Source organism: Oryctolagus cuniculus, chromosome 13 (genome assembly GCF_051225735.1).
Source record: "Oryctolagus cuniculus isolate XC-2025 breed Fujian yellow rabbit chromosome 13, ASM5122573v1, whole genome shotgun sequence".
Classification (NCBI taxonomy): domain Eukaryota; kingdom Metazoa; phylum Chordata; class Mammalia; order Lagomorpha; family Leporidae; genus Oryctolagus; species Oryctolagus cuniculus.
The window spans coordinates 25918875-25936754 of record NC_142879.1 but is presented as its reverse complement, the minus strand read 5'-3'; the positions used below and the strand labels follow the sequence as shown (position 1 = coordinate 25936754).

Sequence of the window (17880 nt, the reverse complement as noted above, 5' to 3'; positions counted from 1 at the left end):
GGCTCAAGTGTTCCTACCACCATATGGGAGACCCAAATGAAGCTCCTGGTTCCTGGCTTTTGTGTAGCCCAGCCCTGGCGATTGCAGCCATTATCAGTGGAGGGAAGATCTCTTTTCTCTGTCTCAAACTCTGACCTTCAAATAAATAAATCTTTCAACAAAACAAAACCATATGATGGGGAATCCTCTGCTCCTGGCTTCAGCCTGGCCCAGCATTGGTTGTTGCAACCATCTGGGGAGTAAACCAGCAGATAGAAGAAATCTCTGTCTCTCCCTCTCTCTAACTCTGCCTTTCAAATAAATAAATAAATCTTAAAAAATGATAGCCCACTATACATACATGAGAAATCACACTTAGATATTATGTGTAGGTGTTTCCTTTCAAAGTTATTTAATTAAAAAAGCCCTTTCTGAAAGTTCTTTTGAAATTTAAAAAAAGTAGGGGGCACGCTGTGGTGTAGTGGGTAAAGTCGCCACCTGCAATGCCGGCATCCCATATGGGTGCTGGGTTCAAGATCTGACTGCTCCACTTTCAATCCAGTTCTCTGCTGTGGCCTGGGAAAGTGGTGGAAGATGGCCCAAATCCTTGGGTCCCTGTACCCACGTGCGAGACCCAGAGGAAGCTCCTGGTTCTTGGCTTCGGACTGATGCAGCTCCAGCCATTGCGGCCATTTAGGGAGTGAACCAGTGGCTGGAAGACACCTCTCCCTCTTCCTCCTCTCTTCCCTCCTCCCCCCAGCCTCTCTGTAACTCTGCCTTTCAAATAAATAAGTAAATCTTTGTAAGAAAAAAAAAAAAGAATAAAAGAAATTCTATCCGTGTTTATTTACCCCACAACACACCAAAAAGTTACTTATCAATTTGGTAATACTGAAGACATTCAGAAAGTTTCAGAATTCAAATAAGAAACAGAAATACTAAGAGAAAAATGTTCAAGCCTTTGAGGTGAATGTTTATAAAAAAGAAAAAAATTTTAAAACAAAAACAAGTCCTATTAGTTCTACCTTCTACTTTTCTTTTGCTCCCCAAATGCCCACGATAGCCAGGACTGACTCAGGCTGAAGTCAGGAGCCTAGAACTCAATCCAGGTCTCTCAAAATGGTGGCAGGAACCCAAGTACCTTGGCCATTACACGTGTTTCTCAGGGTGCACATTAGCAGGAGGCTGAATTAGCAGCAGAGGAGATGGACTGGAAGCAGGTAATCTGATATGGAAGGAGTGTCCCAAGCAGAACTGCTATGTTAAAGACTCTTCATGTTGCAAGGTCAGGCTTTTGTGGGTCTATAAAACTGGTCAAACTTACATTCTTTCTTAGGGCAGAAACAGTTGTGAGGGACTTTTTAGATGTGGTAAACAGTGAAGCTAGCCTTAATAACCCTAACATTAATGTTCTAATACATACCTGTTCCACATTGTAGCCGTGTTTCTCCTTTGCAATTGCAATATATTCATCCACTGTAATGAAATAACATTATATATAATTATTCTCATTTACCTGGATCTACGTTTTTTTAAAATATCACATATTCCAGGAGTTTAAAAAAAAAATAAAATGATATTCCACGAAATGTTACCAAAAAAGAGAATAAAAAGGACTTACATGAATAGGATTAGCAGCTCACTTTGTTTAAAATTTTATTTAACATGACATCTCTGTGACCATCTACCACACATTTATTAAACCTAGTGATATTATTAGAATTATTTTTGTATGTAGATGAACACCAACTGATGGGTAGCTATCAGAACCGAACTGTAGTATAAAATATTAAAATGGCTTTTTTTGTTGTTCCAACCTTTATTTGACGGCCTCAGCTGATTGCGACCCTTTCTTATATTTAGAGTTGGTCCAAAGTCTTTACCATCCCATCTCTGGTTGCTATATAAACAATGGTTTATCTGTAATATTGTCAGCTAGACATAAATACATTTAAGCATGCTTCAGTATCCCTAATGTTCTCTCCAGTTCTTTCTGCTTGATATATAAAGTAAGCTGATACATGAAAGGTATTTTTATTTTCATGTATCCTCTCTATATAATTAGATCAACAGGATAATTTAATGATGATAATACCGTTATTCCAAGACCTCGCTGCTGAAAACTTGCCTGCCACACTCAGCAAGACTGAGTTCTACGTGAAGTCCACATAACCACCCCTTTCTGATCCTTTAAATCATTGTTATAAAGTAATTCTTTACATTTGTTTTTGAGCTGCACTGGTTAAGAATTCTGATCCTAGGAGAGCTAGTCTAACCTGGGCTTGATTCTCAGCTTGTTGCTAGTTTTCTAACTTTGATCAAGTAAGGTAAGGTGACCTTTTTGTACCTTAGGTTCTTCACTCCAAATCAGTGATAAAAACAGTAATTTTCTTTGATTAAGTGAGTTCATATTTGGAAAGTGCTCAGAACACTGGCAGATTTTAAGTACTTCTAAATATTTGCTGTTTACTATCAGTCAGAACAGTTTAATACATGAACATTCTATTATATAACAATAATGCAATTATCTTTTATGGATCTTATGTCTTTCCATTTGAAATTTTTTGGCATAAAAAATCTAACTTTTGCTTTTTTTTAAAGAACCCTTAGCACTGAAATATATGACAGGCCTAAATATATGCTGACTACATTTAACAAAAATATCTAAATAGTCCTATAGAATGAAAGCTAAGCAACACCAACAGACTTGTGATTTTCAACCCAAACTCTGCATTGGAGTCAGTGTGGGAGCTCTACTCCTGAAGAAGCAGATTTCACTGTTTTGAAATGGAGGTTAGCAGACATATAAGTTTCCAATTTTAAAAAAGTTTTATTTTTGTAAGACTTATTTATTTGAAAGGCAAAGTGACAGAGAGAGGAGAAACAGGGAAAGAGATCTTCCATCTACAGGTTCACTCCCAAAATGTATGCAACAGCTACGGATGGGCAGGCTGAAGCCAGGAGGCTGCAACTCCATCTGAGACTCCCACATGGGTGACAGGGGCCCAGGTACTTGGGCCATCATCTGCTGCTTTTCCAGATGCATCAGTAGGGACCTGGGTGGGAAGCAGAGCAGCTATGACCTGAACCAGCGCTCTGATACGGGATGCCGGTGTTGCAAGCAGTGGCTTAGCCCGCTGCACCACAATGCCAGCCACCATAAAACGTTTAAAAGGGTTTCCCAGGTGATAATGCACAGTCAGGGTTGAATGCCACTGACCTAGACTTTCAATTAGATATTCCAAGTGGATACCATACTATGAGGACATGCTAGCTTTCTTAATTTTGCTTTCCATTTGGCTAAGAAATGAACTGCTGAACAAAACAAGGTCAAAAACAACAAAACTCAGTGACACCCTGATGCTTGGTTTGTGAATGAAAACCTCTGCCTACAGAGGAAAGGACTGAACTTGGAAAGCTGAGCTTTACCGCTTCAAGGATTCACAAGTCCTAGATTACCAGCTCGATCTTTTACTGATGCTCTACAGTTCTTAAACAGGAAGAACCACCATGTGTGCAGCAGTATACTCAGTTTTCAACTTTCAGTTCTCTTATTGCATCTATAAGCATGATTAGACTTACTATGCACATGTTCACGGGACTAAATAAACCACCTTTAAGATGTTAGTGAATATTTTTAAAACATAAGCTATTTCCCAGCTTCTCAGTGTTGTTATTTAATAAACTCAATGATAACCAAATGGAGGGGCGGGGATCTTAGTGCTGTTACCTGCACGTTTCCTATATCTGATGGGCCGCAAAGGATCAGGTCCGCTACATCACTCTGAAGTCTAAAGCCACACATGATTCAAGAAGTGCGTGCTCAATGATCCAGAAGGTCTCCGTCCAGAAATGGAGAGCACAAAGATGACCTGATGGCTGCTGGAGTCAGTTCTTTCCCTTTTCCTCTTTAAAATGGTAATGAGTGGGCTCTCTGAAGCCTGAAGGCATGTCTTTACAGCTCCACATACTGAGGAAAAGCCTGGACAGATGTCTACATAGTAACTCCCTCCCCTGCTTGAAGATTCAAGCAGCAAAGCCATCAGAGCCTAGGTTTTTCATTCTTCATGAGCCTGACACAAACTGGCAAGATCAACCCACTATCTTTCAAAAGGAAAAACATTCTAATAAAACAACCCTCCATTTAAAAACAAAACAAAATAAAAACCATTTTATTATGAGAGTTCAAAAGACCCTAAAACAAGTATGTTACATTTTGGATTGGCAAACAGATCCCTGTTGATAGTAAACATTCAATCTTAGGAAACTTACATTTGGCATCTGGGATAGTGTGATATGGAGACCATACAAGCATTCCTCCATTGTCTTTATCTGTGTACTTTGTGGCACCTGGGGAAAAATTTAGTTACTTTGAATATGATGGATCTTATTTACATTTCAGAACAAAGTATAAGCAAAGTGAGCTTTATTTCTATTTTAGTACAGTACCTGCAAAGAAGACAAGGAAAAAAGTATAGTGGAAAAAAAAATGAAGGCAACTAGGCTTAAAGATAGCAAATATCTTCCTTATAAAAATTAAGGTGATTTTGAAAATATTGAAGTTTACTCTAAATTAAAAAGACTTTCTAAAGTATCTCGCACATCCCTAATTCCTGACAAAATAATAACTCTGATTTAACCCTCTATGTAAACAAAAACTGAGGCTAGAGAAAAGACAAATAAGAAAGACACTATCAAAGAATTAGAAAAACTGTAACTACAAAATAAATCTAAAAACGCTTTTGAGTTTTATCTCTAATAACACAGAAAAACTTAGAATTAAAAATTTACAAGTTCTTTACTTAAAACTTACATTCAATGAAAATAAACTTTAGGATGTCTTTTAAGAACTTGAATATTAGGACATATGCTTAATTTTTAACTATGTTAAAAATACAAATGCAAGATAGCTAACCCACTGAACAGAAATTCTATATAAAGTTGATCAGAAGACTTTAATGTTTTTTTTCTGCAACTAAAATCCTAAACTTCAATCTTTTAACATGAAACATTCTTTTTTGCACAGTAGATTGTGACAACAGGACCTTTTAAATTCCACTCAATAGATTATGGAACACAACAAATTAAGTCTGAAGTCTTAGATCATCATGCTTAACAGTTAAATGTGTTTCCTTGTATGTCATTCTTGCATTACAGAAATCTGAAAAGGCATTCACTAAATGTCTCTTCCCAACTGGGTATTAAATTTTCTTGAGCATTTCCCCCCATGAACAGTATCACCTATATTTCCCCCAAAATTCTCAGCTTTGTAATTGAGGGCTGACTTGAGACAATGGATCCAAGCCGTGTGGGCGGAGCTCTTCTACTGTGGGGATGGAGGGGTATGTGTGGAGCGTAAGCAGTCTGAGGCCAGAAAACGCCCAGTGGAGCATTTCACCATGTTCTTCCCCTAACTAGGAACTGAACTCCACCATTTTCGATTAGGCATGTGTCATGTAGGCCCAGTAGATGACTGATGTTGCCAGAAACTGAGGGATACTCTAGGGTCATGGCTGTCACTCGGCAGCCAGCTCACTTGGGTAACCTACTTAACATGTGCCTCAGTTTCCTCACCTCTGAAAACAGGGATAAGAGCACCTGCCTCACAGAGCTGCTCACAAGTCAAATCAAATGCCTGACACACAAGCTGGACATAGAAGTCTTGATTACAACTGTTATATGCTTATGGAAAACCACCTTCTCACCTTATCAATCAACACATAAAAAAGATGAATAAAAACCCTATGGAGCTTTAACTCAAATGGCTGATACCCTCTCTCATCCACCCTGGGAAGATATTAAATGCCTAAAATAATCTTTGTTTTTCTGACCTGATTCATCTAAAAGGAGAAAACAACTAGTCTATTTAAATTATCCTTGGGATACATCCAATGAAGTTTCACCCTTGCTATTCCAGAAGTCAGAATGAACAAGAACATTTAAAGGACATAAACCCAATGAACAATACTTAGGCTTATACCTCAAAGCATCTGATATTCAGAACTAATACTGGGAACCAAACCTGATTTGCCAACAAAATAATCGAGTCTTAGAAGTATCCTTACTTTCTGAGCAAGTAAAAAGCAAAGAAAAACTTATGCAACTAGCTACTGCAATTTTAAAAGACCACAGTAGTATGCCAGTTGGGAAAATAATTGTTAATCAGTTTTTAATTTTTAAATAAAACATTTTGAAAGTTTCAATTCCTTTGAAGCCATTTTTTTTTTTTTAACTGCAGTTGGTAAAATACATTCATGAGACATTTGGGCAAAACCAACAACTATAAAAAATATATATATAATTTGATAGGCTGATGTAAGTAAAACTGCTGGCATTTCAATAAGCATCATGTAAGAATAACTATTAATGGTATAAATTTATTGAAGATAATTCTTTCTTAAATTCCCTTCTCTATCCAGGAAGGGTTTCTTCTCACCTTTAGATACTTTCTATATCAACAGAAAATTTCAAGTCAAGTAAAATAATAAAAATCTGTTACTTTTAATATTTTCTTTATTAAAAGTCAGTACTGTGGTGGAGATCATGGAACACACACATAAAGAACTTAAATACTGAGAATGTTAAGCCGCTCCAAATATTTTTAATTCTATAATTTATATACTATTTTTTCTTTTCTTTTCTTTTCTGTTGAAGCAGGAACTGCTTTATTGAGGAAGTGTACAGGCGTATAAAGCTTAAGAAGGACATGCGCAGTAGGGGAGCCAATCAGAGAAAAGGTCACCCAGGCACGGGTGGACCAAGCACAGGGGCACCTTAAGTAAAGTATAGGGATCACGCACTATCCACGTGTCCGGAACTAAAGCGGACCTATGCACGCCGATGGTGTGATCTTACATAGCCCCTTGAACATCCTCCAGGCGCCATATTGTAATGGAGGTTTTAAGCAATGCCCAACATATCCCCCTTTTTGTTTTACTAAGGAGAACTGAACGGAGAGTGTGCCTGTCTTAGGTTGTCCCCCCTGACTGGAATCAGCCCTTTAAGGAGCATGTCTGTGTTAGGTTGTCCCCCTCTGGGGATCTTACCCGTCTTTGACTACTACTCCAGCTGTTAGGGGCTGCCCCGGGGGATCTTACCCGTCATTGGCTACCACCTCAGCAACTCAGGGTATGATGTATTATACCTCTACATCTTGGCAGTGGCCGTGGGCGATGTATAGGGTTCCCAATCTGGCGCTTAAAGAGCGGCTATATACTAGTTTTGAAATTATATACCTAACATTAACTTCAAACTGGGGATAAATAAGACTTTCTTTGAGTACAGCGGCATGAAAGGGTTGCAGGGGAATTCGACTTTGAGACCTCCCATTTTCCTTTGTTCTACTTCCCAATCTGAGACCTCTCCTATCCTTCTAATCTACAGTGATCCCTCTTAGCCACGGTTTTGCTTTCCCAAATCCACTGCAGAAAAAAAAAATGTACATGGAAAATTCCAGAAATGAACAATTCTGAAGTTTTAAATTATGTGCCTTTCTGCGCAATGTCATGAAACCTTGCTCCACTGGGGACTCAGTTATCAGACAGACCTCAGAGAATAAGGTGCTTGTATTTAAATAACCCTTATTTTACTTAATAATAGCCCCAAAGCTCAAGAATAGTGATGCTGGCAATTCAGATACCCAAAGAGAAGCCATCAAAGTATAGAAACCAACACAAGAAAAAGAATTGCTTGCTGAGATTGCTAAAATCTACATTAGTTACTGTTGTTGATCTTACTGTGTCTAACTTGTAAAATAAACTTTACCATAGGTATGTACATACAGAAAAAAGAAGCACTACGTATACACTGCATCTGATCTTACGCTTTTCAGGAACCCAAGGGGGTCTTGGATGCATTCCCCATGGGCACAGGGGGCTACTGCATACTTCCGTCATTCCTCTTTACAAATGCCCTTCTCTCACTTTAAAAAGACATGGCTCTTACCATCCCAAATCTTGCAAGAAAACATGGCCCTAAATTTTTAAGCCTCCAGGGTTCCAACCAGGCTATCAACAAAGTTCTCCTTGACTGAAGGTGCCATAACCATGACGTTAATCGATTATGCATTACTTCATACCAAAAGATGTAACATCTAGATCCTTATATTCACGAGGATACAGGTTACTAATAGTAAAGTATGGGGCAGCGCTGCGGCATGGTAGGTAAAGCCGCCGCCTGCAGTGCCGGCTCCCCATACAGGTGCTGGTTCAAGTCCCAGCTGCTCTACTTCTGATCCAGCTCTCTGCTATGGCCTGGGAAAGCAGTGGAAGATGGCCCAAGTCCTTGGGTCCCTGCATACACATGGGAGAGCCAGAAAGGGCTCCTGGCTCCTAGCTTCGGATCGGTGCAACTCCGGCTGTTGTGGCCAGTTGGGGAGTGAACCAGTGGATGGTAGACCTCTCTCTCCGCCTCTCCTTCTAACTCTTTCAAATAAATACATAAAACTTTTTTTAAAAAAAGTAAAGTGAAAAAGTAGACAAGCTGGGCTGGTGATCAAGAAAGTACTTTCAAGCACAAAAATAAATTATGAAAAATAAAAATCTGTGGGGAAAATGCATGGAAATGGTTTCAAAGAAACAGTGTAAACTTTTAGACTTAAGATACTATGCATTTGTTTTCTAAAACAGTTGCTGTAATGTCATAATAGTATCTATATTTAATTGGATGCATCTGTGATAAGGTAAAGACACAATAATTTTATTTCAAAGTGTTAACATTTTTAATACATCAGAGATTACATTGTTTTTTTTTAGCTATTTAAACTGAGTGACAGGTATTAATAGGCACTTCCAAAAGTGCCTGGAAAAATGGAATTAAAAGATAAGTTTCTTTGGGTGCAAGAAATTGTAAAACCATGAAATTTTTTCCTAACCATACCTTCATAAAGTGCATTTTCCACAAGCTTACCACTGCTTTCTACCCATTATTTTTCATTTAATCTTATCTCCCTTTTATAAACAAGAAACTAAGATCTGTAGAAGTCAAAGGGGTCTTTAGGGTCATCTTTGATGACTCAATCACCACACAAAGCTGCTGTTGAGACTAGGTCAGAGTAAACACTGGAAAGATCCAGGAAATAATCTGTTAGTAAATTACAAAGATATTAACAATGATCTCTGAATGAGGGCAAAGTATCTCTAATCTCCTAACTTCAGTAATTCCAATAAGCCTCAGTTCTTCTAGTTTCCAAAATAATGTTTAGTATTTTTCTTTACATGATTAATTTCTATCACCATTATCATCTCTCCAATAAAAATATCCTCCATATGGATCTCTTTTAATTTTCTTCTTCCAGATCATAATAATCATAGCATCTAGGAAATATTTCTTCCATGTAACTGGCAGGGATACGGATGAATAATCTCCATAGAGATGAGATGGTTTATGAGACAAAGATAACAAAACAAGAAACAGAAAAGGAGAAGAGCTGACCATTATTCAATTTCTATCACTAATTAATAAATATTTATTTTCCCTCTATTTTCTTTCCCAAGGCAATGTTTTAAAGTTCTCAGTTATTTCCACTGAATTGATGTGAAATAAAGGCTGCACACAATAGCACAACACTTGGAATAAAACAGTGATAGTGCCATGTTAAATGGCACAGGAGCTCAGTATTTCTGTGGAAAAAACAGTCTAGGGACCAGCACTGTGGCTCAGCAGGTTCAAGGCATGGCCTGCAGTGCCAGCAGCCCACATGGGTGTCGGGTTCGAGTCCACTTCCAATCCAGCTCCCGCTAATGAACCTGGGAAGGCAGCTAAGGATGATCCAAAGTGTTTGGGACCCTGCACCCACGTGGGAAATCTTGAGGACGCTCCTGGCTCCTGGCTTTGGCCTGGCCCAGCCCTGGTCATTGTGGCCACTTGGGGAGTAAACCAGCCGTGGTGGAAGATCTCTCTCTCTCTCTACCTCTGCCTCTCAAATGAATAAATAAAGCTTAAAAAAATAAAAAGCCTAATAATTGATAACGTTTGCTTGACAAGACTGACCTATAAAAAGGTAAAAAGGCTTGGGGCCCGGGCTGTGGCGCAGCAGATAAAGCCGCCGCCTGTGGCGTCAGCATCCCACATCGGTGCTGGTTCTAGTCCCGGCTGCTCCTCTTGCAATCCAGCTCTCTGCTGTGGCCTGAGAAGGCAGCAGACTATAGCCCAAGAGCTTGGGCCCTTGCACCCATGCGGGAAACCCAGAAGCTCCTGGCTCCTGCCTGTGGATCGATCCAGCTCAGAATGCTGTGGCCATTTGGGAGTGGACCAGCAGATGGAAGACCTTTCTCTCTTTAACTCTACCTCTCAAATCAATCAACAAACTTAGAAAAAAGGTAAAATGGTCCACCTAAGTTTAAGTAGCAACTGGTTTTAGTTGTGTCCTTCCATTTGGTGTGCTTCCAGTAATTATTAAGTAGAAAAGGAACAAGTGAATTTAAAGAATAGCTTTATCCTTATTGCAGTAACAAATATCAGTTACAGTCTGAGTAAACTGAAAATACTTTATTTAAAAACAATAACATTTCAATTCTTTTTTCCTCCACAAAGAAATTAAAATAAAGTTTAAAACCAGTAAAACATAACATCAACTAACTTGGCTAATCATGTAACGGCCATTTAAAATCTAAAGTATTTTGTTAAATGAGTTATTCTCTACATTTTGAAGCGTGCTCCATGGTGGAGTTTAATCACTAAAAACTGGTTCATGCTGCAGGCCACGGCAAGTGTAAGTCTGCTGAGATGAAGACGCCCTAAGACCCCAACAACACACACACGACTGCCGACGAAACAAACACTGACTCAGAATCCTACCCAACGGGGCAACACACAGGCTTGTTTACCAATCTAGGAGCGAATTCTGGCTGCGGAGTGCTAACGTGGAAATGACTTTGTCAGTACTCCCCCCAAAGCACACCGTGCCAGCGAAAGCGCCCAGCGAGAACGGGGTAATTCCAGCCAGGCTCACTCTTCCTAACCAGGAAATTCAACCTTTCCTGAAAAACTGCCATGGGCTCATTCCACCCTGGAACAAACCCCACGAAGCACTTCCCACAGCTAGGGAAACTGAGGCCCGGGGAAGGCTCAGAGCAAAACCAAAAAAGCTGGGAACTGAATCGGGTCTATCTGAAAGCCAAAGTACGTGCTTTCTAAATGTCAAGCTCAACCCTGAGGCAGCACGGGTAATGCGAAATGCCATTCGCCTACCAACTGCATCAGTAAAAAACCAGCTCCCCAGAGCATCGCTCAGTCTCCGAAGCCCACCAGGCCACGGGCGGACAGCCCGGGAGCGAGACTGCACAGTCACGTCGCGGAGACGGCGCCCGCTCGCAGGGCCGCCACCTCCTCCGGGGACAGCAGGCGCCGCGACAGGGGCTCCGGGCCGGAATTCCGAGTCCGGTGGTCTTAGGGGCGCAGAGGAGCGCACACGGCCCCTGCGCCTCACACTTGGATCAGCACGCTGTTCCCTGCCCGCCCGCCCCCGCCTCCCCGACCATCTGACAGGAATCCGAGGGTCCGACACACACCCCGCCACGGGGGGCGGCAGGGGCGAAAGCTCCCCGAGCCACCCCAGGAAGAAAGGGGTGCTCGGGAGTCGGCAGCGCGCCGCAGCCCGCGGGCAGGGTGGTCGGGCAGGGCGGAGCAGCGCTCCGCCGGGAGGCTCCGGCAGGGGCGCCGCCGTATGCGGAACTCTCGCCCAATCCCCGCGCAGGCTGCGATCCCGTGACCGCCGGGGAGCCTGTTTGGAGAAAAGTAGACAGGGAACCCGCAAGCTGGCTTGGCAGAGGCCGCTGGAACCTGGCTGCTCCGGGAGAAAATGTCTCCTTGGCAGCCGCGGCCGCTGTCCTGCGGCCTCGCCGCGCGCCCGGGCCGGCCCCCGCCCCTGCCCCCGCCGCGCGGCGCCCACACTCCGCAGGGATCCGCGGCCGGCGGTGTGGCCGCCGACCCCCGCAGGTCCGTCCATACACGCACACACACACACACCGCCTCCCCTGCCGCCCTCGGCTCCGCAGCCGGTCCTCCCCCACGCCGGCCGCCGACCCCCGACCCCACCGCGGGCCCCGATCCCGCCCCGGGCTCAGGGGGGCAGGAAGGCGATGCCGGCGGAGGGCAAGTGGCCTCCGGAGGAAACCATGTTAACCTTGCAATGCACGCCTCTGCCCACACGCCCTGTGTCACAGCCCGGCCGAGCCTGACAGCCTCCGCGCCGGAGATGCGTGCCCAGCCCAGCCCCACGCCCGGACACCCCTGCCCGACCCTCCCCCGACCAAGCCCAGACCGGGGATGGGGGTGGGGGGGGGGACGGGAATTTGCTAAAGCAAATGCATCTACCTGGATCAAATTCAGGGATCCGAGCTTGGTATTCAGCCCCGACTCTCATCCCAACATCTGCAAAGCAATGCCAAGAAATAAAGAAAAAAAAAGAAAAAGACACACTTAATAAAAAATAAAAATTGCAGGAGGGCGGGCAGGAGCGGCGGGTGGATGGGAGATACTAACTCCGGGCGCTCCAGGAGATGGCAGCGGTGGGGGCGGGGAGCGGGGGGCGGAGGGCTGGGCGCGGGCGAGGGGCGGGGGTCGCGGGGGTGCTGCTGCACTGCACCGGGAGTTCGCGGCTACCGCAGCGCCCGGGCTCCGAGGGGAGGGAGGGCGCGAGCGCGGCGAGGGGAGGGGGCTGGGGGAGGGGTGGAGGGAGGGGGGCAGGCGGGCTGGCGGGGAGGAGTTCGAGGCTACCACCGTGCTCGTCGTCGCTGCTACAGCCGCTCTCGGGCTCCGAGTAGTGCAGCCCGCCGTTGGTGGATGAGGCGCCGCCGCCGCCGCCCGCCGGGCTCTTGGCGCTGCCGTTGGCCGACCGGTTCTTCCCCAGTAACTCAGGCCCTTTCTCCATCATGCCGGGCATGGTAGAACAGGGGAGGGGGCGGGCGAGGGGGAGAGGTAGGCGTCAGGGGGAAGGGGGCGAGGGCTCGCGAGCGCGGGCGGGGACAGGCGGCGGCGGCGGAGGTGGAGACGGCGGTGGCAGCGGCGGCGCCGGCGGCGGCGGCGGCGGAGGAGGAGGAGGGTGTTAATATGGAGCCGCCATAACCGCCCCGGTCCGGCAGTAGCGCAGTCGCCTCACAACAACCCGCCCGAGCCCCGCCTCTCTCCCCTCCTCCCCGCGCCGCCGCCCGCCCCGCGCAGTCCCGGGCGCCCCCCGCGGCCGCGCCGCGCTCTACGCCGCCGCCGGTATCACTCCGCCCCGCAGGGAGGTTCCGGCCGCCGGGGCGGGGGCGGCGCGGGGGGAGGGGCGGGGAAGCCCCGCTCGCCGCCGGGCGGGCCGCCCCCGCCGAGCGCGTCTGCCGGCGCCGCGGAGGGCGGCCGCCGCGTGGGCTGCTCTCCTAGGGGGCGCTGCGGAGAGCGGGCGGGACGCGCCCGGGCAGGGCGCGGGACTCTTTGCCTTCTTGGGGGCGGAAGGAACGCGGGCCGCTGGAGGCAGGGCGCTGGAGACCCCCGGAGCCGGGGCAGGGGCAGCGGTCCCCTCCCGCGGACGCGGCTGCGGGCCCTGGCGGCCGGGACTGCCGTGGGCGGCGCGCGGCCCTCCTCAGACGCTGCGGCGGCCCGGCCCGGCCCGGCCCGGCCTCTGGGACCCGCGGCGCCTCGGGTTGCTGGGCGCGGGTGGCGCGCGCGGGCTGGAGGGGCGGCTTCGGGGTTCCGCGCCCCGGCGGGCCAGAGCGGTAGACTGGGCCCCGATGCCCGGACGCTTCAGAGTCGGGCTCTCTGGACCTCGGCCTCCCGGAGAGGCCAAGCGTGGCGGATGAGCGTGCGCCCCCGAGCTGTGCCTCTGCGTTCCCCGCCCGCCCTCTCTCCCTCTCCCCACTTTGCCCTCCGTTCTTTCTCGCTGTCGGTGAGGCCGGCGCCCCTGGCCTGCGGCCCTTCGCGGGGGCGCGTGACCGGTGGCCCGGCTGGGAGCAGCGCTGGCGGAGCGAGGCTGGCCAGCTCCGAGATGCTTTTCTGAGTTGCGTTAGGCGCAAGGGAGTGGGACCCGAATTTGCTCATTCGGGAGACCGGGGCCGCCTGGCCGTGGGGCCGTTTACAAATTTCTCACCGATGAGGAGGGGGAGGACTCCAGACATTGAAAGTAAAGCTTGTCCTGGAGCGGTCACTGCGGATCATTGAACCAGGAATGAGCGTGGGTGATCAGAGCCAGCCATTCCTGAGAGAACGAACACCCCTCGCTCAGGAATTGAGCCCAGAAAGCCCGGGAAGCAAGTAGCTGGCAGGGTCCCCGTGGAGAGAAGACGCCCCCTGCCCGGGTACACGAGCTGTCTGGTTCTGGAGGTGGAGTTCTCTCAGAGCGTGGTGTGATTTCACTACATGGTTAATCATACAGCGAAAACCTTCTGTCCTTTTCTCAACAAATGTAGTTCTTAGTATTGGAATGCCCATATAAGTGTTCTACTAGGAGGGAAAGCTGGGCCTAATGGGACCAGTAGCCGTTTCCCTCCACGTTTAGGTTTCCTTCTTTAAAAAAAAAAAAATTTATTTATTTGAAAGTAGAGTCACAGAGAGTGGGAGAGACAGAGAGGTCGTCGGTCCGCTGGTTCACCCCCCAAATGGTCGCAAAGGCCACAGCTGCCTCTGGTGGAAGCCAGGAGCTTCTACCGGGTCTCCCACGTGGGTGCAGGGGCCGAAGCACCTGGCCATCTTCCACTGCTTTCCCAGGGGCCTTAGAAAGAAGCTGGATCGGAAGTGCAACAGCCAAGGCTTGAACCGCTGCCCATATTAGGTTTCCTATTGTATATTAATGCGTTGGTAAAAATTTTTAAAGATTTATTGATGTGACAGGCAGATAGATCGCCCATCTTCTGGTTCACTCCCCAAATGGCCACAGTGAAACAGGAGCCAAGAACCACAACTCCATCTGGGTCTCTCGTGTAGGTGGGAGAGGCTGAAGTACTTACTTGGGCCATCTTTTGAGGTTTTCCCAAGCCCACTAGCAGGGAGCTGGATCAGAAGCAGAGCAGCCAGAACAGAACCCTGATGGGAGATGCCGACATTGCAACTGGGAGCTTAGCCTGCTGAGCCACAACACTGGCCTGGTAATTTTCTGCAAGAGAGTCTAATGAATGTGACTTAGCATCTCTGAGCCTATACCATGAAAATCAGACTCTGAACTGAGGGGATTCATCAAGATAAATATACTACTTCCATCACCGAGGTCTCCCAGCCAACTCACTTTAACACCGCGGCTTTTCAATACGTCCCATTTGCTTTAAGGAGTCTGCCTACAAATCAGGAACCTAAACATCGGGAAGATTTGGGGCCTTTGTAACTTATTTCTGCTTTGTAAATGAAACCCTCAAAGGCAAAGATTTCCATTCGTGACTACAGCAAAGAGGACAGATGGGAGGGGAGGAACTTTAGGGGCTTAAAAAAAAGTTATTTATTCAAAAGGCAGAGTTACAGAGAGAGGGAGACACAGAGAAAGAGATCTTCCATTTGTTGTTTCACTCCTCAAATGGCTGCATTGGCTAGGGCAGGGCCAGGCTGAGCCGGGCTGGGCTGAGCTGGGCTGAGGCCAAGCGCTTCATGTGGGTCTCCCATGGGGTGCAGGGCCCAAGCACTTGGGCCATCTTCTGCTACTTTTTCCAGGCCATTAGCAGGGAGCTGGATGGGAAGTATAAGAGCTGGGACACGAACTGGTTCCCATTTGGGATGCCGCTGTTGCAGGCAGCAGCTTTACCCACTATGCCACAACGCCACGCTGGCCCCAGAGTATGACTTGTATTTATTTTTGTATTTTATTTTTTTAAGAGCAAGGAAAGCAGGCTTCAGCCTTGCTTTTGAAGAAAAGGAAAGCACCTGAAGCTGGCCTGGTTCTGAAGAATAATGTCTTAGAGGGTTTCCCAACAGTTAACAGGGATGGTATAGAAAGAGAAAAGGTCTAAGGAGAAACTCTTGGGGATGCCTTTCTCTGAGAGGGCTAGGAAGGAGGAGAGAAATGGGGTAAGAAAGCTTTAAGAAAAGCCAATAGGCCGGCGCTGTGGCTCACTAGGCTAATCCTCCGCCTTGCGGCGCCGGCACACTGGGTTCTAGTCCCGGTTGGGGCACCGGATTCTGTCCCAGTTGCCCCTCTTCCAGGCCAGCTCTCTGCTGTGGCCAGGGAGTGCAGTGGAGGATGGCCCAAGTACTTGGGCCCTGTACCCCATGGGAGACCAGGATAAGTACCTGGCTCTTGCCATCGGAGGGTGAACCAAAGGCAAAGGAAGACCTTTCTCTCTGTCTCTCTCTCTCTCTCACTGTCCACTCTGCCTGTCAAAAAAAAAAAAAAAAAAAAAAAAAAAAAAAGGCCAGTGAACAACATGAGATGATGAAGAGTCACAGGGAGCGATTCTGTGATAGCCTTTGAATTTCGATCTAGAAGGACATTGGTCATTTCATTTGGCTGTGGATGTTTTTGTGTTTCGCGATAAAAAATTTTAACTGTTTTCATCACATTTTAAATTGGAACAAATTGCACATTCTTGTTCCAAAGTTAGAAGATATAAGAGGGGGCTGGCACTGTGGCGCAGTGGGCACCAGTTCGAGACCCGGCTGCTGCACTTCTAATCCAGCTCTCTGGAAGCTCTTGGCTCTTGGCTTTGGATCTGCACAGCTTCAGCTGTTGTGGCCAATTGGGGAATGAACTAATGGATGGAAGACTCTCTCTCTTTCTCTCTCTCTCTCTGCCTCTCCTCTCTCTGTGTTATCCTGACTTTCAAATAATTAAATAAATCTTAAAAAAAAAATGATGTAAGAGGATATAATTCAGTGTTAGACTGGAGATCCCAGCATCGCAAAAAGGCAAGGAAAAATGTATAAGGATCGGACAGAAATATATAAATCTGTTTTTTGGAGAACACATGATAGTTCTATTATATTTTACCCAGAAAATTAATCTACAAGCCTAATATTAAGTGAGCTTTAGCAAGTTGTTGGATATAGTCAGTGTTTAAACATCTATTTTTTTCTACGCTAGCAGTAAGAAATTAGAATATTTTGAAGAATGATACCATGTACAAATGCATTAGGAACACCAGACTCCTAATGTATTCATTTCCTATGGCTGTGGTAACAATTCACTGTCATGTAGAGAATTAGACATGAGTGACTGAGTGAGGCCATATGACCCTCCCCTATCGTGAATCCAAGCACCCTGCTCTCTGAAGGACCCACCCACTTTGTGGTTACACTTGTTAAAATATGTGAGCTGAGCCTGGGTGCTGCTGCCACGGCTGCCTGGAACGCTGGACCTGGAGCCTTCAGGGTGCCTGGGACCATAGCCCTGGGCCTAGCTCCCTGCAGGTCTCACCCATTGACCAAGTGCTTCTGGTACCAGAATGCTGCCTGGCCTGCCTTGCTGATTAAACTCTGATGCCGTTCAGCCTCCAAGCCCAACTAGAAAAGTCTGGTCTGTAGCTACAAGCACAGGGAGCCCAAAGGTGTGCAACTCCAGGCTGGTGCAGTGGATTAAGCCTCTTTCTATGACTTGGGCATCCTATATCAGATTAATGGCTCAAATTTCTGCAGCTCTGCTTCTGATCCAGCTCCATGCTAATGCACCTGGGAAGGAAGCAAAAGATGGCTCAAGTACTTGGGCCCCTGGGAAACCAGGATAGAATTCCTGGCTCCTGGCTACAGCCTGGTCTGGTCCCAGCTGTTGTGGCCATTCTGGGAGTGAACCAGTGGATGCAAGACTTTCTCTTTCTCTCTCTCTCTCTTATTTTTTCAAATAAATAAATATATATTTTTTAAATCACAAACACCAGTCGAGCTTCATAGCAAAATCTCAAGTCAACGCCCCTTCATACCTTAGGGATAAAAATTCCAGTTCAGAAAGAAAGGTTGCCACATTTCTCTCAACTGACCTGTTCTCCCTTGGGACATTCTTCCCTCTCTTGA

General features: G+C 46.6%; 1 protein-coding gene across 13 annotated transcripts in view; it reads right to left on the bottom strand.

Moving 5' to 3' along the window:
- RCOR3 (REST corepressor 3) overlaps nucleotides 1-13078 on the bottom strand; it is a 63646-nt gene extending 50568 nt beyond the window's left edge. For 6 of the 13 annotated variants that reach the window (XR_011381423.2, XR_011381424.2, XR_011381422.2 and 3 more), the window contains exons 1-4: nucleotides 12697-13039; nucleotides 12295-12351; nucleotides 4252-4329; nucleotides 1403-1455 (exon numbers count right to left, since the gene is read on the bottom strand). Coding sequence is in view for 8 of the 13 variants with exons in the window: in XM_051820540.3 (XP_051676500.1) it covers nucleotides 1403-1455; nucleotides 4252-4329; nucleotides 12295-12351; nucleotides 12697-12862 (354 nt within the window). In the remaining 5 variants the exon portion in view is untranslated. Of the gene's footprint in view, nucleotides 1-1402; nucleotides 1456-4251; nucleotides 4330-12294; nucleotides 12352-12462; nucleotides 12595-12696 lie in introns of those variants that run through there. The other 7 variants (XR_016219602.1, XM_051820541.3, XM_051820538.3 and 4 more) reach the window with 5 other exon arrangements.
- Between the last annotated feature and the right edge of the window lie 4802 nt (nucleotides 13079-17880).